Source organism: Carcharodon carcharias, chromosome 19 (assembly GCF_017639515.1).
Source record: "Carcharodon carcharias isolate sCarCar2 chromosome 19, sCarCar2.pri, whole genome shotgun sequence".
NCBI lineage: Eukaryota > Metazoa > Chordata > Chondrichthyes > Lamniformes > Lamnidae > Carcharodon > Carcharodon carcharias.
Window position 1 is genome coordinate 109,211,136 of NC_054485.1, and position 27,034 is coordinate 109,238,169.

Genomic DNA, 27,034 nt, shown 5'->3' on the forward strand with positions numbered 1-27,034 from the left:
ACATGCAGTTTTGGTCTCCTTATCTAAGAAAGGATATACTTGCCATGGAGGGAGTGCAACGTAGATTCACCAGACTGATTCCTGGGATGGCAGGATTGTCATATGAGGAGAGATTGGGCTGACTAGGCCTATATTCAGTGGAGTTTAGATGAGAAGGGACCTCATTTAAACATATAAAATTCTGACAGGGATGGACAGACTGGATGCAGGGATGATATTCCCTTTGGCTGGGGGTATCTAGAACAAGGGGTCACAGTCCCAGGATATGGGATAAACCATTTAGGACTGACATGAGCAGAAATTTCTTCATTCAGAGGAATTCTCTACTAAAGAAGGCTGTGGAGGCCAAGTTACTGAATATATTTGAGAAGGAAATAGATAGATTTCTGGACTCTAAAGGGGTATGGGGAGAGAGCGGGAGCACGGCGTTGAGATAGACGATCAGCCCTGATCACATTGAATGACGAAGCAGACTCGAAGGGCCGAATGGCCTGCTTCTGCTCCTATTTTCAATGTGTCTATGTTTTAATCACCATCCTTTCAGAAGGGTGTGAGGGTCCTTGGAAGATGCAGAGGAGATTTACCAGAATGGCTCCATTAAGGAGGGATTTTAGCTCCAAAGTTAGGTTGGAGAAGCTGGGGCTGTTGGAGCAAAGGAGATTGACGGGAGATTTGATAGACATGTACAAGATTAGAGTGGGTTAAAATAGACAAAGAACAGCTGTTCCTATTACTTTTTTTTAAGCTCATTCATGGGATGTGGGCTTCGCTGACTAGGCCGGCATTTATTGCCCATCCTTAGTTGCCCTTGAGAAGTTGGTGATGAGCTGCCTTCTTGAACCGCTGCAGTTCATGTGGTGTAGGTACACTCACAATGCTGTTAGGAAGGGAGTTCCAGGATTTTGACCCAGCGACAGTGAAGGAATGGCAATATATTTCCAGGTCAGAATGGTGAGTGACTTGGAAGGAAACTTCCCGGTGGTGGTGTTCCCATCCATCTGCTGCCCTTGTCTTTTTAGATGGTAGTGGTCATGCGTTTGGAAGGTGATGTCGAAGGAGCCTTGGTGAATTCCTGCAGTGCATCTTGTAGATGGTACACAGTGCTGTGACTGTGCATTGATGGTGGAGGGAGTGAATGTTTGTAGATGTGGTGCCAATCAAGCGAGCTGCTTTGTCCTGGACGGTGTCAAGCTTCTTGAGTTTATAGGAGCTGCACTCATTCAGGCAAGTGGGGAGCATTCCATCACACTCCTGGCATGTGCCTTCTCAGGCTTTGGGCAGTCAGGAGGTGGATTACTCATTGCACAATTCCTAGCCTCTGACCTGCTTTTGTAGCCACAGTATTTATATGGCTAGTTCAGTTCAGTTTCTGGTCAATGGTAACCACCAGGATGTTGATAGTGGGGGATCCAGTGATGGTAATGCCATTGAACTTCAAGGGGTGATGGCTAGATTCTCCCTCATTGGAAATGGTCATTGCCTGACACTTGTGTGGCGTGAATGTTAATTGCCACTTGTCAACCCAAGCCTGGATATTGTCCAGGTCTTGCTGCATTTGGACATGGACTGTTTCAGTTTCTGAGGAGTCGCAAATGGTGCTGAACATTGTGCAATCATCATCAAACATCTCCACTTCTGACCTAATGGTGGAAGGAAGCAGCTGAATATGGCTGGGCCTGAGGAACTCCTGCAGTAATGTCCTGGAGCTGAGGTGACTGATCTCCAACAACCATGACAATCTTCCTTTGTGCTAGGTATGACTCCAACCAGTGGATAGTTTTCCTCCTGATTCCCATTGACTTCAATTTTGCTTGGGCTCCTTGATGCCACACTTGGTCAAATGTGGCCTTGCTAGCAAGGGCAGTTACTCTCACCTCACCTCGGGAGTTCAGCTCTTTTCTTCATATTTGAATCAAGGCTGAGATCAGGAGTGGAGAGGCCCTGGCAGAACCCAAACTGGGCATTAGTGAGCAGATTATTGTTAAGCCAGTGCAATTTGATAGCGCTGTTGATGACCCCTTCCTTCACTTTAACGATGATTGAGAGTAGGCTGATGGGGTAGTAATTGTCCAGGTTGGATTTGTCCTGCTTTTTATATACAGGACATACCTGGGCAATTTTCCACAGAGTTGTGTGGATGCCAAAATTGTAGCTGCACTGGAACAGCTTGGCCATGGGCGCACCAGGTTCTGGAGCACAAGTCTTTAGTACTACTGCCAGAATATTGTCAGGGCCCATAGCCTTTGCATTCTCCAGTGCCTTCAGCCATTTCTTGATATCACATGGAGTGAATTGAATTGGCTGACGACTGGCATCTGTGATGCTGGGGACCTCCAGAGGAGGCCGAGATGGATCATCCACTCGGCACTTCTGGCTGAACATTGTAGCAAATGCTTCATCCTTATCTTTTGCACTGATGTGATGGGCTCCTGCATCATTGAGGATGGGGATATTTGAGCAGCCTCCTCCTCCAATGAATTGTTTAATTGTCCACCACCATTCAAGACTGGATGTGGGAGGACTGCAGAGCTTATATCTGATCCATTGGTTGAGGGATTGCTTAGCTCTGTCTATTACTTGTTACTTATGCTGTTTGGCACGCAAGTAGACCAGAGTTATAGCTTCACCATGTTGACACCTAGTGCTGCTCTTGGCATGCCCTCCTGCACTCTTCATTGAAGCAGGATTGATCCCCTGGCTTGATGGTAATGGTAGAGTGGGGAATATGTCGAGCCATGAGGTTACAGATTGTGTTTGGGTACAATTTTGCTGCTGCTGATGGCCCACAGCACCTCATGGATGCCCAGTCTTGAGTTGCTAGATCTGTTCAAAATCTACCCTGTTTAGCATGGTGGTAATGCCACTCAACATGATGGAGAGTGTCCTCAATTTGAAGCTGAGACTTCATCTCCACAATGACTGTGCAGTGGTCACTCCCATCGCTACTGTCATGGATAGATGCATCTACGGCAGGCAGATTGGTGAAGATGAGATCATGTATGTTTTTCCCTCTTGTTTGTTCCTTCACCACCTGCCACAGACCCAGTCTAGCATCTATGTTCTTTAGAGCTTGGTCAGTAGTGGTGTTACTGAGCCACTCTTGTTAATGGACATTGAAGTGCCCCATTCTGCACCCTTCCCACCCTCATGCTTCCTCAAAGTGGAGTTCAACATGGAGGAGCACTGATTCATCAGCTGAGGAAAGGCAGTACCTGGTAACCAGCAGGAGGCTTCCTTGCCCATGTTTGGCCTGATGCTATGAGACTTCATGGAGTCCCAAGTCAATGTTGAGGACTCCCTCCTGACTGTATATCACCACCTCTGCTGGGTCAGCCTGTGGAGCAGGACATACCCAGGGATGGTGATTGTGGTGTCTGGGACATTATCTGTAAGATATGATTCCATGAGGATGACTATGTCAGGCAGTTGCTTGACTGGTCTGTGAGACAGCTCTCCCAATTTTGGCACTAGCTCCCAGATTTTAGTAAGGAGGACTTTGCAGGATCGACAGGGCTGAGTTTGCCATTGTCATTGCCGGTGCCTAGGTCATTGCCAGGTGATCCGCCCAGTTTCATTCCTTTTTGGAACTTCATAGTGGTTTGAGACAACTGAGCGGCTTGCTAGGCATTTAAGAGTCAACCACATCATTGTGTGGCTGGAATCACATGTAGGCCAGACCAGGTAAGGATGACAGATTTCCTTCCCTAAAGGGCACTGGTGAATCAGATGGGTTTTTACAACAATCGACAATGGTTTCGTGGTCACCATTAGATTTTTAATTCCAGATTTTTATCTGCTGTGGTGGGATTCGAATGCAGATCCCTAGAGCATTACCCTGGGTCCCTGCATTGTTAGTCCAGCAACAATACCATTACAAAATTGTTCCCTAAACTTCTGGCTTGTGCAAGAAATGCAGAGGGAGGAAAAAAAGAACTTTTTTACACAGTGGCATGGTAATAATCCGGAGCTTGCTGCCAATGAGGCTGGTGGAAACAGAGACAATGAATGATTTCAAAAGGAAATTGGATGGACATTTGAGGGAAATAAATTTGCAGGGCTATGAGGTTAGATCAAGGAATGGGAATGATGGATTGCTCTACAGAGAGCTGACATGGGCTTGATGGGCTGAATGGCCTACTTCTGCACCATTACAACTATTACACAAACAGATTATCTGTCATCATCACATTGCTCTTTGTGGGAGCTTGCTGTTCGCAATTTGGCTGCTGTGTTTCGACATCAGAGCAGTGATTATATACACTTCAAAACATTCTTCATTGACTGTAAGGCACTTTGGGACATCCAGCAGTTGTGAAAGACACTATATAAATGCAGGCCTTTCTTTAAGATAGTCAGTGTGGTCTTTATTATCAAAAGTACAACAATTTATTTAGGCAAATTAAATATCAAGTGGAAAACCCTTGCACTTTTATATCGAAATTTGTCCAAAAACTTCAAAGGATTATGATCCATATAAACAATTGTTTCTGATGAATTGTTTGCAACATAAATTTCAAATGCTGCAATGCGAACACCAAACCCAAAGTCTCTTTTTTGATCATTGAGTATCTTCTCTGTTGCACACTCAGCTTCCGTGAAAAGTACCCTATCATTTTTTTCAATTCCAGTGTCCTCTTCTTGTAACAGTATCGCTTGCATCAATAGCCAGCTTGAATTGCTCAGCATAATTGGATACTGCCAACATTGGTGTCGTAGTTGATACAGTTTTCAAACTATTGAATTACTTCTGACACACTAGTGTCCATTGAAACTTCTTGTTATTTTTTAATAGCTCAGTCAGTGGAGCAATCCCTTGGCTAAAATTTGGTACAAATTTCTGGTAAAACCCCCTCATGCCCAGAAATCTCAAACTTCTCGTTTTGTCGTAGGCACTGGGAAATCCATGATAGCCTTGACTTTCGCATCTCTCGGAGACACCTTACCATGTCTGATGATACATAACTTGCGCTTTTGCAAATTCACTTTTAGCCGAGTTCATCACCAAATTAGCTTCTTGTAGTTGAGTAAATAATTCTCCCAGATGCTGTAACTGCTCCTCCCATGTCTGACTGAAAACAATTAGATCATCAATACAAACGCACAATTGCTTAGATCCGCAATTACTTTGTTTGGCAGTCTTCGAAATGTCGCAGGTGCATTCTTCATACCAAATGGCATGACTTTAAACTGATATAGTCCACTTGGCATTATAAAAGCTGATATTCCCTTTGCTCTCTTCAACAAAATCCAACATGCCAATATCCTTTTAGTAAGTCAATCTTTGTGATAAATTTTGATTGTCCTACTTTCTCAATGCAATTTTCCAACCATGGTATGGGATATGAATCCACTTTTGTCACTGCATTCACCTTTCTATAGTCCACACACAGTCTTTGTGTTCCATTCAGTTTCGGGACCAGCACAATAGGTGAATTCCAGTTACTGCAACTAGGCTCAATGATGTCATTTTGAAGCATGACATCAACTTTTTGTACTTGTGATAACTTTGCTGGATTTAATCTATAAAGTTGTTGTCTCACTGAAGATGATTTTTCTATACACACATCATGTAAAGCTAAATGTGTCTTTATCAACTTATTTCCACAAATAGGTTTGTGTGACTGCAAGAGCTTTTCCAAATCACTTTGACACTTGCTTGGAAGGTAATTCAATATTTCAATTAAATTTTCAAGCACCCCTTCATTATCTAATTTGATTAGAGGAAAATCAATTTCCGAGTCCTGCACTTCTAACTCTTTCTCATCATCCACCATCACTAACACCTCTTTTTGTTCCTCTGTTAAAGTACTTTTTAAGCATATTTACATGACATACCCTATCTTCTTTCTTCTATCTGGTGTATTTATTAAATGATTAACTTCACTCAATTTCTTTTCAATCCTGTAAGGCCCAGTAAATCTTGCATTTAATTAATCACCTCGAACTGGTAACAGAAGGACTACTTTCTCTCCAGAAAGAAAACTGTGAATTTTAGCTTTCTTATCTGCTTTCACTTTTATCACTTGCTGTGAGAACTTTAAATGTTCCCTTGCCAACTCACGTGCACTGCTCAATCTTTCTCTAAAATTTGATATATAATCTAGGAGAGTATATTCTGAATTTTGACCCATTAATTTCTCATGAATCAATTTCAGTGGTCCCCTTACCTCATGACCATAAACTAGCTCAAAAGGGCTAAAATCAGTTGAATGCATTAGGATAATCTCTAATAACAAAATAACAAAAGTGGAATTCTTGTATACCAATCTTGTGCATAATTCTGACAGTATGCTCTTATCATAGTTTTTAAAGTTTGATGCCATCTTTCCAAAGCTGCTTCTGAGTCCAGATGATAAGCTGTTGACTTAAACTGTTTTATCCCCAAACTGCTCATTACTTCTTTAAACAGCTGTGACATGAAACTTAACCCAGATCTGACTGTATTTCTATAGGTAAACCATATCTCAGGCAGGGGTCCTCACACATCCCCGGGAGGTACAGGCTGGACCAGAGGGATCCATCTCATCCTCCTGAGGAATGGACGACCCCTGCTGACAGTGTGTGATAATGGGAGGGGGGTAGGATCTGTGAAGGACACCAGCCCCTCATCTACAGAGGAGCAACCCCCACCCTCCCCCACCCACACACAAGAAACAGTCTTTATTTGGATGAAGAGATAAAACCTTCATCCTCCTGGATTATTACTGTCCGGGGACAGATTTTCAGTGGTTCTGTGTTTTTACTCCCATCAGTGAGAAATGGACTGAAGTAAGGATAGAGTTTCTCAGTGAATGTACCAGTGAAAGTGTAGATATGGGACTTGTTATCTGAATTGTAAAAGGACACCTTCCCTGCCTCATAATCCAGACAGACTCGAATCTTTCTTGGCTTCACACTCAGCTCTAGCCAATTATTAGCCCAGTATTTATTCCCCTCTCTCAGCATCATTGTCCAGTATCCGTTACCTGGATCCAGGGTGATTTTCCCCTCCCTACTAATGGACTTCTTGGCTACACCCACAACCCATTCAATCTTGTTCCCCACCTCCACCTCCCAGGTATGTTTCCCTGATGTGAATCCCTCTGATCCCAGGACACAAGGACAGGAATCAAATCGACCTGGATTGTGGGGGAACTGCTGCCATTTCCCAATGTTTCTCACGGAGCTCAGGTCCTCAGACAGGAGAAGTTTAGGATGGGCTGTATTAGGGTCGAAGGTCACTGGAGCTGGGAACAGATGGATACAGATAAAATGTTAGTAACACTCACTGTAGCTTCCACAGCCAGTTAGTGATTGGGAAAATCAGCAATGGATCAGCTCACAGGGAAATGGGAAGACACTGCCCGGGGGAAGGTTTTACCTGATGGCCACACTCTGTTACAGAGAGGGACTGAGACAGACAGAATGGTGGGACGGGGGAGAGGGTGGGCAGACAGGGCCCTAGGATTACAGTGAATCAGTAACACTCTGGGATGGAGCCACGCTTTAGGGAGGAGGGGAAGAGAAGAGAGATGGAGAGAGAGAGAGAGACAGGCAGAAAAATAGAGAGAGAGAGAGAGGGTGCAACTGACAATGAAAGAGAGACTGAGTGGCAGGTATAGAAAGAGGGCATGCCTGACAGTGAAGTAGAGAAGGCACAATGGGCAGAACAGGATTGTGATAGGCAGAATGAGAGATAGAGTGCACAACTGGTAGTGAGAATGGGAGAAGTGTGACAGGCAGAGAGGGAGAGAGCATAAAAGGTCAAACAAGGTTGTGATAGCAGAGACAGAAAAGGGTCATGCCAGAGGGAGAGTGCAACAGGTGAAATGAGGTCACGACAGTTGGAGGTGGAGAGGGGGGTGCAACAGAGAGAGAGAGACAGGAATAATGAGGTTGTGAAAGTCAGAGAGAGAGGGCACAATAGGTAGTAAGAGGGAGAGGTGAGAAAGAGAGAGAGAGGGGGTGTGACTGGCAGACAGAGAGCGAGACAGGCGGAATGAAGTCACGAAAGTCAGAGAGGGCATGACCGGAAGAGACAGAGAGGATGACAGGCAGAAGGGTTCCCTACAGATGGAGAGGGAGAAGGGGTGCATCAGAGGAAGAGTGTAACAGGCAGAGAGAGAGAGCATGACAGGCAGAACAAACTCCTGACAGGCAGAGATAGAGAGGGCGAGAAAGGCAGCGAGAGGGAGTGAAAGGGTGCGACTAACAGTGAGAGAGAGAGTGCATGACAGGCAGAGAGAGAGCATGGCTGACAGTGGGAGAGTGAGAGCGTGATTGACAATGAGAGAGATAAACAGGCAGAGAGAGAGAGGGTGACAGGTGGAATGAGATCGCAACAGGCAGAGAGGGAAAGGGGGCATGAAAGAGAACAAGGCAGGCGGCAAGCGAGAGAAAGAGAGTGAGCACAACAGGCAGAACAAGGTGGCAATAGGGTGAGAAACAGAGGGTGCAACTGGCACGGAAAAATATAGAGAGAGCATGACAGGCAGAGAGAGACTGTTTCACTGTTGCACTATGTCATGACAGGCAAAGGGGGAAGGGGTCGGGACAGAGACATGGCACGAAAGGCACTGAGAAAAAGGGCAAGAGACAAAGAGAAAGGGTGTGAGTGGCAGAGAAAGAGGGCATGACTGGCAGAGTGAGAGAGAGAGAGACAGGCAGAATGATTTAGGAGCAGGAGTAGGCCATTCAGCCTCTCGAGCCTCCTCCGCTCTTTAATAAGATCATGACTGATCTGACTGTAACCTCAACCCCACATTACTGCCTACCCCCAATAACCTTTCATCCCCTTGATAATCAAGAATCTATCCACCTCTGCCTTAAAAATATTCAAAGACTCTGCTTCCATTGCCTTTTGAGGAAGGCTCATAACCCTCTGAGAGAAAAAAATTCTCATCTCTGTCTTAAATGAGCAACCTCTTATTTTTAAACAGTGACCCCTAGTTCTAGATTCTCCCACAAGAGGAAACATCCTCACCACATCCACCATGTCAAGACTGCTCAGGATCTTAAAGGTTTCAATCAAGTCGCCTCGTACTCTTCTAAGTTCCAATGGATACAAGCATAACCTGTCCAACCTTTCCTCATAAGGCAAACCATCCATTCCTGGTACTAGTTGAGCAGACCTTCTCTGAATTGCTTCTAATGCATTTACATCTTTCCTTAAATAATGAAACCACAAGTGTATACAATACTCCAGATGAGGTCCCACCAGTGCCCAGTACAACTGAAGTATAACCTCCAAGTTTTTTAATCAATTCCCCTCACAATAAATTATAACATTCTATTAGTTTTCCAAATTACATTCTGTACCTGCATACTAGGCTTTTGTGATTCATCCACCAGGAAACCCAGATCCCTCTGAATCTCAGAGCTCTGATATCCCTCACTATTTAGATAATAAGCTTATTTTTTATTTTTCCTGCCAAAATGGACAATTTCACATTTTCCCACATTATACTCCATTTGCTAGATCTTTGCCCACTTACTTAACCTATCTATGTCCCTCTTCACAATATATTTCCTTCCCAACTTTGTGTCATCAGGAAATTTAGTAACCATTCCTTCTGTCCCTTCATCTTCGTCATTTATATCAGTTGTAAAAAGTTGAGGCCCCAGCACTGATCCCTGTGGCACACCACTTGTCACATCCTACCATCCAGTAAAGGACCCATTCATGCCAACTCTCTGCTTGCTGTTAGCCAGCCGATCTTCTATCCATGCCAATATGTTACCCCCTACAGCATGAGCTTTTATTCTCCTCAATAACCTTTGATGTGGCACTTTATCAAGTGCCTTCTGGAAATTTAAGTACAGTACATCCATTGATTCCCATTTAGCCACAGTACATGTGACTCCTTCAAAGAACTCCAATAAATTGATTAAACATGATTTCCCTTTCACAAAACCATGTTGACTCTGCCTTGAATTTTTCTAAGTGCCCTGCTATTACACCTTAAATAATAGCTGCTACAATTTTCCCTATGACAGATGTTAAGTTAACTGCCTGTAGTTTCCTGCTTTCTATCTCCCTACCTTTTTGAATAAATGAGTTACAATTGTTATTTCCAACTTAATGGAACCTTCCCTGAGTCTAGGAAATTTTGGAAAATTAAAACCAATACATCAACTATCTCATTAGCCACTTCTTTCAAGACCTTAGAGAGTAGTCCATCCAGACCTGGTGATTCTTTGGTTCGCTGCCCCAACAATTTGCTCAGGACCACTTCCCTCATGATTGTAATTTTCCTGAGTTCCCCGCTGCACCACAGGCAGAAGGAAGTTGTGACAGGCAGAGAGAGAGAGGGTGACATGTGGAATGAGGCCACAACAGGTAGAGGGGGAAAGGGGGTACAAAAAAGAGAGAGTGCAACAGGCCCACAGAGAGCTTGACAGGCAGAACGAAATGGCTATAGGCAGAGTGAAAAAGAGTTCATGACTTGCAGTGAGAGAGGGAGAAAGAGAGAGAGTGACAGGCAGAGAGAGGGCATGATTGACAACAAGAGAGGGAGAGAGAGCATGAAAAGAGGAACCAGGTTGTGACTGGTAGAGAGGGAGAGGGATGGTGCCAGAGAGAGAGAGAAAGAAATTGCAACAGGCTAACAAGGTCACAACAGGCAGAAAGGGAGTGGGGCGTAACAGAGAGAGAGAGAGACAGAATGAGGTTATGAAAGTTAGAGACAGAGGGCATGATAGGCAGAAGAGTGAGAGGGTGAGGAGGCGATGGAGAGAGAGATCGTGACTGGCAGAGAAAAAGAAAGTGAGAGAGCAACAGGTCGAACAATGTCATAATAGGCACAGAGAGAGGGCAAGAAAGGGAGGGAGAGAAAGGCAGTGACAGAGAGGGAGCGTGACTGGCAGAGAGAGAAAGGCAGTGCAAGAGAGAGAAAGCATGATTGGCGGACAGAGAGAAAGCATAACAGGCAGAGGCTGGCAGAGAAAGAAAGAAAGGCAGTACGAGAGAGAGAGTAAGTGAGAGCTAGAGGGAGAGAAAAGGCAGTGCAAGAGAGAAAGAGAGGGTGTGACTGGCAGACAGAGAGAGAGGGAGTGACAGGCAAAAAGGAGAGTAAGCGCCAGAGGCAAAACAAGATCACGCCAGGCAGACAGAGCAGAGAGAGACAGTGCAATAGGTAGAATGAGGTTGCAACAGACAGACAGAGGGCGCAATAGAGAGAGAGAGAGAGCATGACAGACAGAGAGAGACTGAGACAGTGCAACAGATAAGATGATGTTAAACCAATCGTGGTACAGTATGTGCCGGGTCCCTCGGAGTGGTTGGAGAAGTGAGCGGTCTTCAGTACGGGGGATATTAAGTTAGAAACCAGGCAGGATGGCAAACCCTGTTAGAAGCCCCTGATCCACCAAAACCTATGGCTCCCCTTGTACAGCAGAGGTAACCTCTACTCACTGATGACAGGGCCCCACGGAGGTGGCAGCTAGAGGGGAAGCCCTTTACACCTGGGGAAAAGCAGATCATCCCTACCTGTTTCAATTGTGGAGGAAGTGGACAGTTTGCCCAAGAGGGGAGGAAACCAATGAGGGGCCAGAGTCAGGGGATTCGGAATCAAGAGACACCCGACCCACACACCCCTAGTTTCCAGAAATTCCAAAGATTAATGAAATGGTGTCAGCACGAAAACACTCCCCAGGGTCAGGTCCATGTCATCCAGGGAGAGGGTGTCCCGGGAAATTCAGCAGGAAGAGGCTGCACCCAGCCTGAGTATCCTTATCCACTCAGGTATGATGAGTATGATAGACAATATGTAGATATTATAGTGGAGGGAAAGAAAGGTCGTAGACACAGGAGTGTCCAGAATGGGAGTAGATTCACCCTCTCCTATGATCTACAGGAGAATCCATTGTTGGGAAGATTTACAGGTGATACATTGGTTGGAGCGATATCCAAACCCTTAAGTTTTAAGGTGGGACCCCCCCAAACAAAGTGGACGTGTGTTTTAGTGAGATGGGACCAGCCTGGGATGGGAATTTTAGGTTCAGATTGGAAGTTGCCTCTCATGGTAAATAATTGTTTGTGGGGTGGAATGGATAGCGGACGAGGTGTTGGTTATTCCTCCACGTCACGGTGAGACATGGGTTATGACATCAGTAGGATCCTATTATTTAAAAACTCTGAGAACTCAGACATGGGAAATGTATAGGACTGTAGTAGAATAAAATAGGGAAGTCTCCACTGTTCATAAACATGATTGTGGATGAGTGACTGGGGGAGAAGTCAGGATAGAGGGAGACCCCATGTCCCAACCATAGAAACAATACACCTTCCCTAAGGAAGTGGGGAAAGGCCTGGAAAAGGCTGAAGCCTCCCTAGTGGAACAGGGAATATTGGGACTGGGATGACAAATGTGAAAAGGCTTTCATTGAACTGAAAATGGACTTGCAGACTGGCCCAGCTCTGGGAGCTGTGGACCCCGACAAGGACTTTTACCTGGAAGCTGCAGCCACCAATGTCAGTTTCAGTGAAGTCTTTCTGCAGGAAACAAACGGTCACTTGTGACCGGTAGCTGATGTGTCCAGAGTCCTAGCAGATGTGGAAAAGGGGTTTTCCCTCTGTGAGGGACATCTGTTAGTGACCTGTTGGGCAGTGAAACATTTTACTGTTTTCACCAGCACCTATTACTGACCCAGCACAACCTAATCCGACTGTTATAAAAGCAAAATGCTGCAGATGCTGGAAATCTGAAATAAAAACAGAATATGCTGAAAAACCTCAGCAGGTCTGGCTGGTTCTGGCGAGAGAGAAACAGAGCTAACGTTTTGAGTCTGAAGAAGAGTCGTACAGTCAACTCTGTTTCTCTCTCCACAGATTCTGCCAGACCTGCTGAGTTTTTTTAGCATTTTCTGTTTTTATTCCAATCCAACTATTGTTGGACAGAAAAACCAAAGAAGGAACAGGATCTAGTGCCAGAATAACCAGATGGGCTTTATTGCTAAGTGGGAAAAACATTAAGGTAAACAGAATGGATGACTCTAAACTCACAGCTAATCTCAACTATCCAGGAGAACCTCATACTTGGACCGTACAGGAGGTTTGGGAAACTGAGGGAGGATTCAGGGCAGGAATCCACCCTGAGGGATGAGATATTTATGCTGATGGCTCTAGTTTTGTGGAAGAAGGAAAAGAAAAACAGAATGCTGCATTAATGATCCACAAAGGGAGGTTGAATGAGCAATATTCCTTCCCAATACAATGAGTGCCCAGCAGGTGGAGCTAGTCACCGTGACTATTGGTCACTCATCTGACCAAAGGAGAGTCAAATCGAGGGTCAGAAAGGGGTCATCAGGTAGATCAAATAAATGAAAGGTTTTCCATTCATTATATTCAGCAGGTTTTCATCTAGAGCTTTGAGTTCCACACACACTCAGCGAATTACTTCTTGTACCTGTGGAAATCCTGCCAGTCTGTAGAATTGGACAGATTGTCCTAATTGTTTTTCTGATTCCACTGGGGAAAGATGAAGTGCACGGTCCCCGTGAATAGAGCATCAGTCACCTGTCCCAGAAGGTTATCCAATAGTCAATGTCTAGTGTGGTAAGGGTCACCAGATGTTGCCTGGAAGGATTCAGGTGTAGAGGAATTCAAGACAGCAGTAATTTGACTGCCACAGACAGTAATATTGTCTGAGTGGATGTGAACAACAGATTATCAGCTAGTAGTGGACAAATCTCCCAAGTTCCGCTAGGGAAAGGGCTGCACCTTCCTAGGAGTTGAGGCACTGAGAAATCTAAGTGCAGCCTTCTTGATCATCAATCCTGGCGAGTGGGGTTCCTCCCCATACTGCTGGGATTAGCAAGGGGTGAATTTGGGGTTAAATTGGGGAAAATAGTGTGAGCAGGCTGACCACCCACACTGTGGTGAAGTGGGCTCTGTGTAGACATTAGGGAAAAGACACTTTGTTGAGGTGAATTATAAACTGGCAGAGTTAAGGCAGTCTCAGTTCCTGCCTATTTAACTCCATTTAGCACCCACAGTGAGAGGGAAATCATAGGACAATCCAGACAAACAAATTTCACTGGCCCACTCACTCCCCTTATCATTTAATATGTTTATTTTATGTCCAGTGTTACTGAAGACATGGGGGACATTGAACATTTGAAAGGTTTGATTCCCAAATGTAATCGATCACTGATTGATCGTGGGCTTTCAGAAAACCAGCCTCCCGTAAAAGCAGCAGCATTTTTCAGTTTTCAAATGTAGCTCCCTCCTGTCCCTTACATTTCTGACCAGTCTACTCCCACCTAAAGCTGGTCCCCTGATCGAGTGGGAAATAGCATTGGCACTGACTGACAATATGGAAATCCCCAAGACTCCAGGATTTGGGACAGGGTCAGGAACACATCCATGGGACAGATGGAAGTTCAGCAGGACCCAGATCTGCCCTGAAAATACATCCACTGGAATTTCTGGGCCGGGGTAATTATTCAGTAAAAATGTCAAGTGGAAACAGGTCGGACAATTATGTATTTTAACAGAAAACGGACTGAAGTAAAATCTAGTCAGTTACAAATACAATTGGATATTTATTATAAAGAGACCACTCCCTCCTATTAATAACAGAGAGAGCTGTTTAATAGCTGGTGTCAGGAAGCTCACACCCACCTGTATTAATCACCGTCAGCATCTTTTTCCACACTCTGTACTGTAGAGACCCAATGTACTTCCCCACATTTATTAAAGGGTAAACCTTCTGTGGCTCTGGGAGAGTTCGCTTCACTCTGAAACAGGAGATAAAGGTCAGTATTGGACCTTTCCAGGGTAGAGGAGAAATATGTTAGAAATAAAAATCAAATCAAGGGTGGAAATGTTACCTTTCCTGTATACCTGGAAATTTCTGTGGAACAAGAACAATTATTAATGTTTGTGTTTGGAGAGCATTTTATCACAAAAAGTAAAGAAACAAACTAGATTCCACAGAAAAGTATATAAATGGTATATAAATAAGTTATTGGACTATCTCTTGCTGCCCTCACTGGACTGTGAGTTACTCCATTATATTACAAATGACTCAATCTTACTGCATAGCACAGTTCACAGAGATAAATACAATTGTAAAATCTTGATGGATGTCAAATTACTGGAATTAATTTATTAAGAGTCGCTTAGTAGAACAGAACTTGAATATTGATGATAAGAGAGACATTACCGATGTAAAAGTTTAAGACAAAACGATTCAGTAACTTCTCTCTTTTGACCTATAGTTAATTGTTTAAAGCATTATTTTAATGTTTTCATTTAATAATTTGTATGTGTCCTGGAGACAAATGTTTCTGTGACTCTGTACCAGTGTTGTCCAATAGAAATTCCGGACTATCCTAGAAAGATGGGTAAATCTGCAATGTTAGTTCTACGTTCAGCCTTGGGGCTCATCAAACTTGTATTTGAATCTTTGTCTGCAGTTATACGACAGATAGTGTCTCAGGCCACTCTGTGTAACCTGAAAACCTGAACCATACAGAATATGATAATGTCGGGTACACTTGCTGTGAGTCCCACTAAGCTCAATGACCAACTAGCTGAGTGTCATTGTCAGAGGTACCGGGTTTCAGCTGAGATGTTAAACTGAGGCCTCTTCTGTCTGTTCAGGTGAAGGGAAAAGATCCCAAGACACCATTCCAAGAAAAGCACTGGAGTTCTCTCAATGTCCTGGTCAACACTTATCCCTCAACCAACACTGTTCACATAGATTAATCAGCATTTCAATATACAGCAGAGAATTAACAAAAGTAAGGACTCAGGGGTTCACTGAGCTTCCTGGGAAATGCAGAAGACCAAATTGATCTTAAACATGTGCAGTGTGGAGACTCTCCTCTCCCACTCTCTGAACATTTAACTATCTAACTGTAGGGAGAAAGCTTTACCTATCTGTGCATCTGACCCTGTGGAGAGCTGTCTCCTGGATAGAATCATTACAGTTCTAGCCAGGGAGGAACCAACCATTGTAAACATGGATAAAACTAAAATATTGCGCATGTTGGAAATCTGAAACAAAAACAGAAAATGCTGGAAAAACTCAGCAGGTCTGGCAGCATCTGTGGAGAGAGAAACGGAGTTAACGTTTCGAATCCATGTGACCCGTCTTCATTGTAAACGTGGTACTGCCTGGCTGGATCCTGGACTGTAGTTCCCAGTCCCAGACCAACAGCTGAACTGGAAATGTACACCCAGGGGAGAATGGTCTGACTCTTCAGAGGGTTTCTCAGTCTGCATGAAGCTGATTTTCCTCATTGTTTAATTTGGTGTAACTATCCCCCTATAATATTGTGGTAAACAAGCTCCAGATGTAGTAATTTCCAAGTTAAAGGCAGCCATAAGTGACCTTGGGTGTGAGACAGAGGAAACCAAATGTCACAGGTGATTGGTATTATTTTGGTCAGTGAATTTTATATTCCAGATATTGATGACACAACCTGTTCATTCTTCAAGACAGTCTCAAAGAAAAGAGGTGAAGGAGAGAGAAATAAATAAATAAACAGGCACCGTTAAAAACTTGATGTTGTCCTGTTCACTCAGCTCTTGTTCAATATCCCAAACAGTGAGTGAAAGTGATGAGATTTCCTCCGTTATCTTCTCAATCATCTCCTTCATCTCCTGACTCTTTTTCTTTTTCTCCAGGTTCAGATCTTCCAACACGATTCTCTCTTCCTCATGGAGAAACTGGTGCAGTTTTTCAAATTCGGCTGTAATCTGTTTCTCTGTCTTTACACTTTGGTCCTTTGAAAATTATCAGTGAGATTGAAAAATCAAATGAGCATTTTTAAGAACTTGTTCAGCCTGAGCAGTTCTGTTCATACCAGAATATTATAGGGAAAAACATTCCCAATCTAGTTAATTCCCAATCCAGATAATTTGAGATGCATTTCTGACTTATGTTATACAGAGAAAATTATTCCCTAATGCAGTGAGATCTGGTTAATAGATTAGATATAATAGATAATAGATTACCAGATGATAATTTATCCAGAAGAGGAAGCTCTACCTGGGTATCGAGTTGCTGAATTTCCCATTGGATTTATTGGTAACTATCTTGCACTTAAAACCCCAAGTTTTGGACTCCCTGTCAAGTAGAAGCATTTTTTCCATATCTGCATACCAAACTCTTTCATAATTTTAAAGAACCAATCAGGTCACCCCTTAACTTCCTCCTTTCTGGAGACAAGTGTCACAGCCTGTTCAATCATTCCCAATAGGTAGAATCTCTTAGGGTGGAATTTTATGGTCCCTCCCACTGGCTGATTTTCTGGCCCTGCCAAAGACAATGGACTTTTGAATGACTGGCTGTGTTTTAGGGCCTGCCTCCATTGCGACAGGACTGTAAAATTCCGCCCTTAGTTCTAGAATGATCCTTGTGCTTATTTTTTGCCTCTTCTCCACTGCCTCTTTATACTTCTTATAATAGAGACCAGAATTCTGCACAGTACAATTCTGCAAGTGTGGGCAGAATGAGGAACAAACAACACCAGAAGTACCTGAATGTGGGTTAATGTTTTCTCATAATCACTTTTTACAGAGTTCCATTCCTTCTTCTTGTTCTGGACTGGAGTTAGTAAGCATTGCAGTTCCTTCTGAACAAAAACATCAATTAATTTGTACATTTTTCAGAAATAAATATTCCAAACTTAAATATCATTCAGTTAAAATCAAAATTCTGAAGGTAATTTTTATGGGGCCTCTTTTTCAGCAGTTTCTGAGGTAAATTTTCAGCTTGCTGTCTAGTGTAAGACTGGTTTCTGGGATCAGTCACTCACTATAGTAACCACCTGAGTCTATTTCCATTGAAATTACCAATGTGTTGACTGAGATATGAGGCTAACATAGAGGATTCAAATGTCATTGATTTAAAATGACCCAAAATTCCTGTCAGGAAGTAATTCTACTGCTACTGTTCTTACTCTTCTGTCCAATTCATTTCTGTTCCTCATTTCTTTCTTACTAATAAATATTCATGATGTAGACGTCATGACATTAACAAGTAATGCCCCACGTTAGATTGAAGTTCGGGAGCCACAGATTACCCAAAAAGGGAGTCAAGCACATTAGTGATTTTAGAGCAGTTTATGGAGTAGATTATTAAGAAGCACAGTTTAAATATGATGCAACAGAGTGGCTTGCTAGACGATTTCAAAGGGCATTTAAGAATCCACCACATTGCTGTGGGTCTGGAGTCACATGTAGCCAGACCAGATAAGTATGGTAGTTTTCCTTCCCTAAAGGGCATTAGATAGCCAGGTGGGTTTTTATGACAATTGAAAATGGTATCAAGGTCACTATTGCCAAGGCTAGCTTTTTATTTAAATTCTGGCTTTAATTAACTAAATTTAATTTCCAAAAGCTGTTGTGGAAGGATTTGAATCCTTGTTCCCAGAGTATTAGCCTGGCCTGTAGATTAGTAGTCCGGTGACATCACAGTGACTCCTCAGACTTTTCTCCTATACCCAGCCATTTTCAGCTGCTTCATCAATGACCTTCCCTCCGTCATAAGGTCAGAAGTGGGGATGTTCGATGATGATTACACAATCTTCAGCACCATTTGCAACTCCTCAGATACTGAAGCAGTCCATGTCCAAAAGCAGCAAGGCATGGACAACATCCAGGCTTGGGCTGACAAGTGGCAAGTAACATTTGCACCACACAAGTGTCAGGCAATGACTATCTCCAACAAGAGAGAGTCCAACCATTGTCCCTTGACGTTCAATGGCACTACCTTCGCTGAATCACCACTATCAACATCCTGGGGGTTAACATTAAAAAAACACTGAACTGGACCAGCAATATTAATACTGTGGCTACAAGAGCAGGTCAGGGGTTGGGAATTCTGCAGAGTAACTCACCTCCTGACTCTCCAAACACTGTCCACCATATACAAAGCTCAGTTCAGGAATGTGATGGAATACTCTCCACTTGCCTGGATGAGTGCAGCTCCAACAACACTCAGGAAGCTCAATACCAATCAGGATAAAGCAGCCCACTCTATTAGCACTCATCCGCCACCTTAAACTTTCACTCCCTCCACCACCAATGCACAGTGGCAGCAGTGTGTACCATCTACAAGACGCACTGCAGAAACTACCTAGGCTCCTTCGGCAGCACATTGCAAGCCTGCAATCTCTACCATCTAGAAGGACATGGTCAGAAAATGCATGGGAACACCATCACCTACAAATTTCCCTCCAAGTCAGTCACCATCCTGACTTGTAAATACATTGCCGTTCCTTCACTGTTGCTGGGTCAAAATCCTGGAACTCCGTCCCTAACAGCACTGTGGGGGTACCTACATCACATCGACTGCAATGGTTCAAGAAGGCAGCTCACCGCCGCCTTCTCAAAGGCCATTAGGAATGGGCAATAAATGCTGGCCTAGCTAGTGACACCCACACCCCATGAAGAAAATTCTAAAAATCTATGATACATAAGGTAAATAGACTGGAAAAGCATGAGACTAGTGACAGGTCATGTTGGTTTACAGGTCCCGAAGGGTGAATGGATGAATAAAGCCGATTTCTGCAGATGGGGTAGCAGTCTCTTGTCTGTTCAGTTTGAAGCTTTCTTCTCTCTTGTTCTTTTTCTTCCCAAGCTAATAGCTGGTAAGAACTCTCTCCCAGTTTTGCTCTGTCTGAAGAAGACTGGAAGCTTGGATCGCTTCATTAAGCCCTTTCCTGTCTAAGTGATCTTTTTTCTCTTGAGAGAGCCTGTTCTTAACCTTTTCCCAGATGATTGGTTCATGTGTGGGTCAGGTTCAACCTAATCAGTAAAGTCTGTGCTGGAGACATGTCTTTGGCAGAGATAACAAGCCTGCCCTGTGTTTTTCAGCCAGAAATCTGCTGTGGAAACTTTTTCATAAGATTCCCATAATATTCAATAAATTTCTTAACATTTTATAAGCTTATTACATAGTTTTCTTACCCACAGGAGCTATACTCCTTCACCCTAAAATATTAATCTAGCGATTCAGTCCTAACTCTACACGTGTTTCACATGAAATATCTGTCATAGTCTGTATTATACAATCACAGAATGATTACAGCACAGAAGGACAGTTGGCCCGTCGTGTCTGTGCTGGCTCTCTGAATTCACCTAGTGCCACTACCCTGCCTTCTCCCCATAACCCTGCACATTTTTCCTTTCCATAACAATCCAATTCACTCTCAAAAGTGTCAACTGAACTTGCCTCCATCACACTCGCAGTCAGTCCATTCCAGATCCTAACCACTCGCTGCGTGAAAAAGCATTTCCTCATGTCACCATTGATTCTTTTTCCAATTACCTTAAATCTCTGCTCTCTTGTTCTCGCTCTATCAACCAATGAAGACAGTTTCTCCCTATGTACTCCACCCAGACTCCTCATGATTTTGAATACCTCTATTAAATCCCCTCTCAATATTCTCTTCTCCAAGAAATCCCCAAGTCACATTGCCTTACACAAAACTTTTGTAAAACTGTCTAGTTGTTCTGATATCAGTATTCCAGTGTTACGTTATGTTAATGTTAGAATGGAGTATGATGATGCATCATATTATTTGTCATTGGTAATAGTTTGAGGGAACAAAGTCTCCCTGATGGTAAGGAACTGGTTTAACAAAATAGAGTTAAACTGGACTGTGGTATTTACAGTAGGGATCAGTACAAACATGGCTGACATTGAAAAAGTGCTAAGAGAGCATGATGTGGCCTTTCAGCAAGGAGAACCAAGGGTTAAAATTAACCGTCACAAGGTTGAAATAAAGGACAATGTACAGCCAATATTTGGCAAGGTTAAGCCAATGCCTTATGTTAGAAGCAGTAAGAACTGGATAGACTAGAAAGAACAGGGATGATTTTGAAGGTGAAGAGCAGTGAATTCATGATGGTCATTCAAAAAGTAGATGGGTCCGAGTGGATTTTTGGAGATCAAAAACAAACTGTAAATAAGGTGATCGAGAATGATACTTACCCACTGCCTACCAGTGAAGCTTTGTTTTCTAATTTAGCCAATGGGAAGGTGTTCAGAAAGATAGTTCTGTCAAATACATACTTATGATTAGGGTTAACTGACAACAGCAAAGAATTTCCCACCATTCATACACACAAAGGGTTGCACCAATACAAAAGGTAACCATTTGGGGGTGTCTATTGCTCCCACAGTGTTCCGGAGAATCATTGATCAGGTATTATGTCGGATGAAGGGGGTGTGCTGCCTCTTGGAAGATATTCTAATTAGCAGTGAGACAGAGAGAGAGCACATCGTAAGGTTGAACAAAGTCCTAGATCAACTGCAAGAGTGCAGCATCAAAGCAAAAAAGCACAAGTGTTGTTTCGTCCTATAAAAACAGAAAATGCTGGAAAAACTCAGCACGTCTGACAGTATATGTGGAGAGACAAACTGAATTAATGTTTCGAGTCTGTATGACTCTTCTTCAGAGCTTTTATTTTTATTTTTATTTCAGATTTCTAGCATGCACAATATTTTGTTTTTATCCTATTAGTTCATGGTGTCAAGTGTAACATTCTGGAGTCAGAAACGTGACAAATGAAATTTAATCTGGAGATGTGTGAGGTAATGTATTTGGGGGGGAAACAAAGAAGTCAAGAGAATACACAATGATAGGTCAGATACGGAGAAGTGTAGAGGAATAGAGGAACCTTGAAATGCATGCCTACCAATCCCTGAAGGTAGCAGGACAGGGAAATAAGGTGGTTAACGAGACAAATGAGATACTTTCCTTGAATGACCGATATAGACCCTCAGTACGAAAACACCAATTGTCACTACGTGCTGAGGTTCTACCTGTCCCCGGTGTTGCGAAGGATTGGTCTGGCCACGCTGCCGCGGAGCACTCCAAGTAGTTGGACAGTGCCATACCACCTGTCCTTCGTGGAAAAATTTATGCAGAGAAACAGCTTTGACCACAAGTCCATCAGGCAGTGGTAGGCACGTAATGTCTTAGAGGCCCTCGGGAAAAGGAGAGGGTGGATCCTGTGGGATGGTTCCCCGAGCAGACTGTCAAAGTCATTTGGCAGCCTCATCGCCAGAACTTTCCAACAAACACCAAGATGTAGCTAAGCTGGTGGTGAGAAAGGCCCTTCCTACATGCCAGGAGTCTTACCCCCTCTGCACATTGCCCTCGAGGTGGCCGTGGTGGGGACGAGACTGTTGTTCACCTCCTTGTAGATTGTGCCTTTGCAAAGAAGGTCTGGAGAGAGATGCAGTGGTTTCTGTCGAGGTTCATCCCGAGCAGTTCTGTGACACAGGACTCTGTGCTCTGCGGGCTGTTCCCAGGGACACACACCGAGACAAACATCAACTGCAGCTGGAGGATCATCAACTCGGTGAAAGACGTTCTTTGGTCTGCCCGAAACTTGTTGGTCTTCCAGTGTAAAGAGTTGTCCCCGAACGAGTGTTGCAGACTGGCACAATCCAAAGTCCAGGACTACGTGCTGAGGGACGCACTAAAGATTGGGGCAGCTGCCGCAAAGGCGCAATGGCGAAGAGTCGCTGCCTAAGACCTTTCTGCCACAGTGCACCAAGGGACTGGGAACTGTGAAGAGCCCCTCAGGCTGTACAGCTCAAAATGAATGTCTGCAAATGATTGTAATATTCATTTATTGTATTGATGCACCTTGTGATACATGTTGTAAAAGTTGAACCTGATTGTACTTTTGTGATGGTGATTTTGAAATGGTTTGGAATGCTGCTGAAGATATTTTAGGAATAAAGTATATTTTTGCAAAAAATTAGATCTATAGAATGTAAGAACAGGGAGCTTATTCTAGAACTGTATAAGCCATTAATTAGACCACAGCTAGAATGCTGAGTACAGTTCTGGCCACCGCATTACAGGAGGATGTGATCGCATGAGGGAGGGTACAGAGAAGATTCTCAAGTATGTTACCATGGGCAATTTTAGCTATAAGGAAAGATAGCTAAGCTGAGATTTGTTTTCTTTGGACGAGAGGAGGCTGAGAGGAGATCTAACTGAGCTGTATGAAATTATGAGGGGCCTAGTTTGGGTGGATAGGAATGACATATTTCCCTTAGCAGAGAGGTCGCTAATGGAGTTAAAGTAATTGGTAAAAGAATTAGAGAGGAGTTGAGAAATCTTTACACACTGAGACCGATGGGGGTCTGGAACTCACTGCCTGAAAATGTGGTAGAGGCAGAAATTCTTATCACATTTAAAATATATTACAAGGCTACAAACAAAGAGCTGGAAAGTGGGATCAGGCTTGATAGCTCATTTTCAGCTGGCACAGACTCACTGGGACGAATAGTCTTGCTGTGATTGTGAGGTCTCGCCTCTCCTACTGTCACTCAAGTATTACATGACATCGTGAAGCCTCTAACCAATGAGTTCTAAGCATGGGCTAATCAGGAGGCGGGGCTTCTGGTCACTAGTTTTGGTTCAAGCATATACCACCTAAGAAGTTCTCTGTAATAAAGCTCATCGTTTCTGCTTGAAACCTATTTGCAATGACAAGTTATTACATCTGGTGATGAGGATAAATAGCTCCGGCGCTGCAACTCGCCTGGTTAATGTGAGTGCATTGGGCCTAAAAAGAAACAAAAGACTATTCACCAGTCATGTCACTTTTTGGTAAAATTGATCCTTTCGATGAGTCTTCAGAAGACTGGAGCCAATAGATAGAGCACCTTGGGTTTTATTTCATGGCAAACAGAATAACCATGGAGAAAAAGTAGAAAGCTATATTGTTGAGTGTATTTGGGGGCAAGACATACATTCTCATCTGCAATCTGACGGCACTAGGCACGTCCAATTCTAACTCCTATGATGAATTGATGGGCCTTGTGAAAAATCATTTTCAGCCTAAGCCTTCTACTATTAGGCCCCAAGGAAGTCCATTGCGACATATGTAGCAAATCTTAAACGACTAACAGAGCACTGCGAATTCGGTGACAAGTAGAATGAGATGTTCAGATGTTGATTAGTTTGTGGAGTGTAGGACGACGCCATTCAGCGCCGTTTACTCACTGAAGTCAACATCAACTTTAAAGGGGCTCTGAATATAACATTCACAATGGAAAGCGCTGTGAGGGACTCGCACCCTTTGCAGCACAAACAACATAGCGCTGTTCTTCAGCCAGGGTGGGAACCTCCTGCTGAGCATGGCGCGAAAGCCAGGTCAACAATAACAACAAAGCAAAATGCAACGTCCACTGTAGGAAGCGCAGAAAGGCCTAGTAGGAACACTGTAGTCGTAACTCAGAGTTTGAGATGTTACAGATGTGGGGATAACCATCACCCGGACACCTGAAGATTTAAGAAGGCTGAATGAATGCCACTACTGCCATAAGAGAGGGCTCATAGCAAGGTAATGCAGGGTAAAGTCAAGACAGGCTGTGATGCAGCAAACCAACTTGATTGGAGTGGAAAATACTGCAGAACTGCTGATACTTACATCTATTCTCTGTACAATTTAACCGCTATAAAAACCGAACCTATTACAGTCACCATCCATGTCAACGAGAAGCCAATTGTAACACAGGTGGACATGGGAGCCTCAACAACAGTGGTGGGAGGACATATTTTTGAGTACTTTAGTGAAGGTACCAAGCTATTAACCCTAGAGTGGACAACTGCCCAATTAAAGACTTACACTGGAGAATCAATACAGGTAAAAGGCATCGCCTCATACCAGTGTCTTATCGACAGCAGACAGCCCAGCTACCTTTGCTGATAGTAAAAGGAAGAGGACACAGTCTCCTGTGCTGAGACTTGTTACAAAGAATCAAACTCAATTGGTCTGAGATTTTCCACCTGAGAACAGGAGGAGTTCCTGAGCTGCTAAGAAAATACGACAGAGTATTTCAAGACAAGTTAGGAGAATTGAAGGACCCTCACATGATGCAAGGATCCCTCAGGTCAAAGTTGGTTCCTCTGGAAAATCATGAAGAGGAACAGAATGAACTTAGTGCCACTCTGAATAAACTGAGGAACTGAGTGTGCAGCGAAGACTCAACAATGTTCCACATTCCAGGAGGAAGCCCAAGAGATAAAAGGAAGAAACTGAACAGCTGGAGAATTAGCTGAATTAAAAAAAAAGAGGGAGAGTCGTAGAATTCCTAAGATGTGAGTGGGAAATGAAGCCATGAGTAGCTCAACTACCGAACCGAAACAAATCAAGGTTTCACTGGAGACAGACCTGGCCAACAGTGAAACCAAAATAAAGGACAAGGGCAAAGTCCTATTGTGGCCAGAGAAACAAAACAAGTAAATAAGATTGGAAAATGTAAACCCAACACTGAAAAGCAATGACCTAGAAGAAAAAGAAGCATTGGATGTCTCAAACCTGCTGAGAACCATTAAGATGAATGAAATATTCGAAAACTTGCAAAATGATTTGAAATTGCAACAGCAAATAGATGTTGGGCTGAAATTGTGAGACAAGTGGAAATGAAGGTTCTATTCACAAAACATATAGGTCCAGCAAGAACATGGCAGAAAAAAAAATTCAAGTCCACTCTAGGAATGAATGGAGTGCACATTCCCTGCAGAAGGAATGGGACAAACCCAGTGTCCAAACGAAGCACACTAGTTGTTAATAAGGAGAAATGCAACTCGAAAGAGCGTAAAACTACTCCCATTATTCCAAATGTGACAGATCGAAATGTAGAACTGTCATGCTTCAAGACTGTCTAAATTTATAAAGTCAGAGACTTGAGATGGGAACCAGAGATAGCAAAAATTGTAAGACTCTGTTAAAGGGGGGATTTATTTGGAAATAGACCTTGTTGGGTTCCAGGAACTATTGTCCCTGAAACTGGTGCCTTATCATTCCAAGTGGAAGTGGAAGATCGAATTGTTCAAAAACATGCAGACAACCTTCAGAGTAGAGAGACTTTCCAACAACCTGCCATTCCGCCTGTGACTAATGTTGAACCATTAGTTCCTGAGGTGACAGATTGACCTAATATAGACATGCCTGATGTCTCTGTAGAACTGTCAAATCCTGAACTGCTATTGTCAAATGATGTATCTGGTGCTGCAATCCCTGATCATGTAGATCTTGTAGAAGGATCTCAAGTAGTAGAGCTACGCCACTCAAACAGAATAAGGAAAGCACCTCAGAGACTTAATCTTCAATCACCTGTAGTTGTAAATATATATATACATGTTGTTGGATGTGTAAATAGAAAACGTAAAAGAAACTCAAAGGGGAGGAGATGTAGTGATTGTAAGGTATAGCTCGCCTACTGTCACTCAAGTATCACGTGACATCATGAAGCCACTTACCAATGAGTTCTAAGTGCAGGCTAATCGGGAGGCAGGGCTTCCGGTCACTAGCATCGGTTCAAGCATGTAGCATATAAGAAGTTCTCTGCAATAAAGTTCATTGTTTCTACTTGGAACCTGTTCATTATGACAAGTTATTACAGGACTCTTTCTGTACCATAATTTTCTATGATCTTTATGGTTGCTGGTGGCGTTCTTTGTCCTTGATTCATTGGGGGGTTTCCTTTCAACTTAGTTCCCACATGTCATTCGATGCCTGATACCAAACTCCTGAAGTAACTGCCCTACTGCAACTCAGTCAGAGCAGGAAATTCCCAGGAGGACAGGGAAGCACTTTCGGGATATCCTCAAAGTAACCCTAAAGAGGTCAAACAACACCGCAGACTCATGGCTTTTGACCGACCAAAATAGAGAAGGCTCACTTGGGAAGGCACTGCACACTTCGAGAGGCTTTGTCAAGAACGTGCAGAGGTGAAGTCGAGGCATTGAAGGGAGGGCACAAATCTCCAAACAACCCATCTACCCAATCCTTCAAACACCTGCCTCACTTGTGGTAGAATCCGCAGGTCTACAACTCGTGTAATAGCTCAAACCCAGGCACTTTTAATAATTTGACTTCTATGATGTTAACCACTCACCATTCTGACTTGGAAATATATTGCCGCTGTCACTGGGTCAAAATCCTGGAACTCCCTCCCTAACAGCACAGTGTGTCTACCTACACCACATGGACTGCAGCGGTTCAAGAAGGCAGCATACTACCACCTTCTCAAGGGCAACTGGGGATGGGCAATAAATGCTGGGC

The 27,034-nt window shown here is 43.5% G+C and overlaps 1 protein-coding gene across 1 annotated transcript in view; it reads right to left on the reverse strand.

Moving 5' to 3' along the window:
- Positions 1 to 5,789: 5,789 nt before the first annotated feature.
- The window catches only part of LOC121291329 (zinc-binding protein A33-like), a 33,128-nt gene continuing 11,883 nt past the window's right edge, over positions 5,790 to 27,034 (reverse strand). The window contains exons 3-7 of the mRNA XM_041212400.1: positions 17,470 to 17,565; positions 16,481 to 16,714; positions 14,812 to 14,834; positions 14,603 to 14,718; positions 5,790 to 7,226 (exon numbers count right to left, since the gene is read on the reverse strand). Coding sequence (XP_041068334.1) covers positions 6,661 to 7,226; positions 14,603 to 14,718; positions 14,812 to 14,834; positions 16,481 to 16,714; positions 17,470 to 17,565 — 1,035 coding nt within the window. The 3' untranslated portion in view covers positions 5,790 to 6,660. The remainder of the gene's footprint in view (positions 7,227 to 14,602; positions 14,719 to 14,811; positions 14,835 to 16,480; positions 16,715 to 17,469; positions 17,566 to 27,034) is intronic.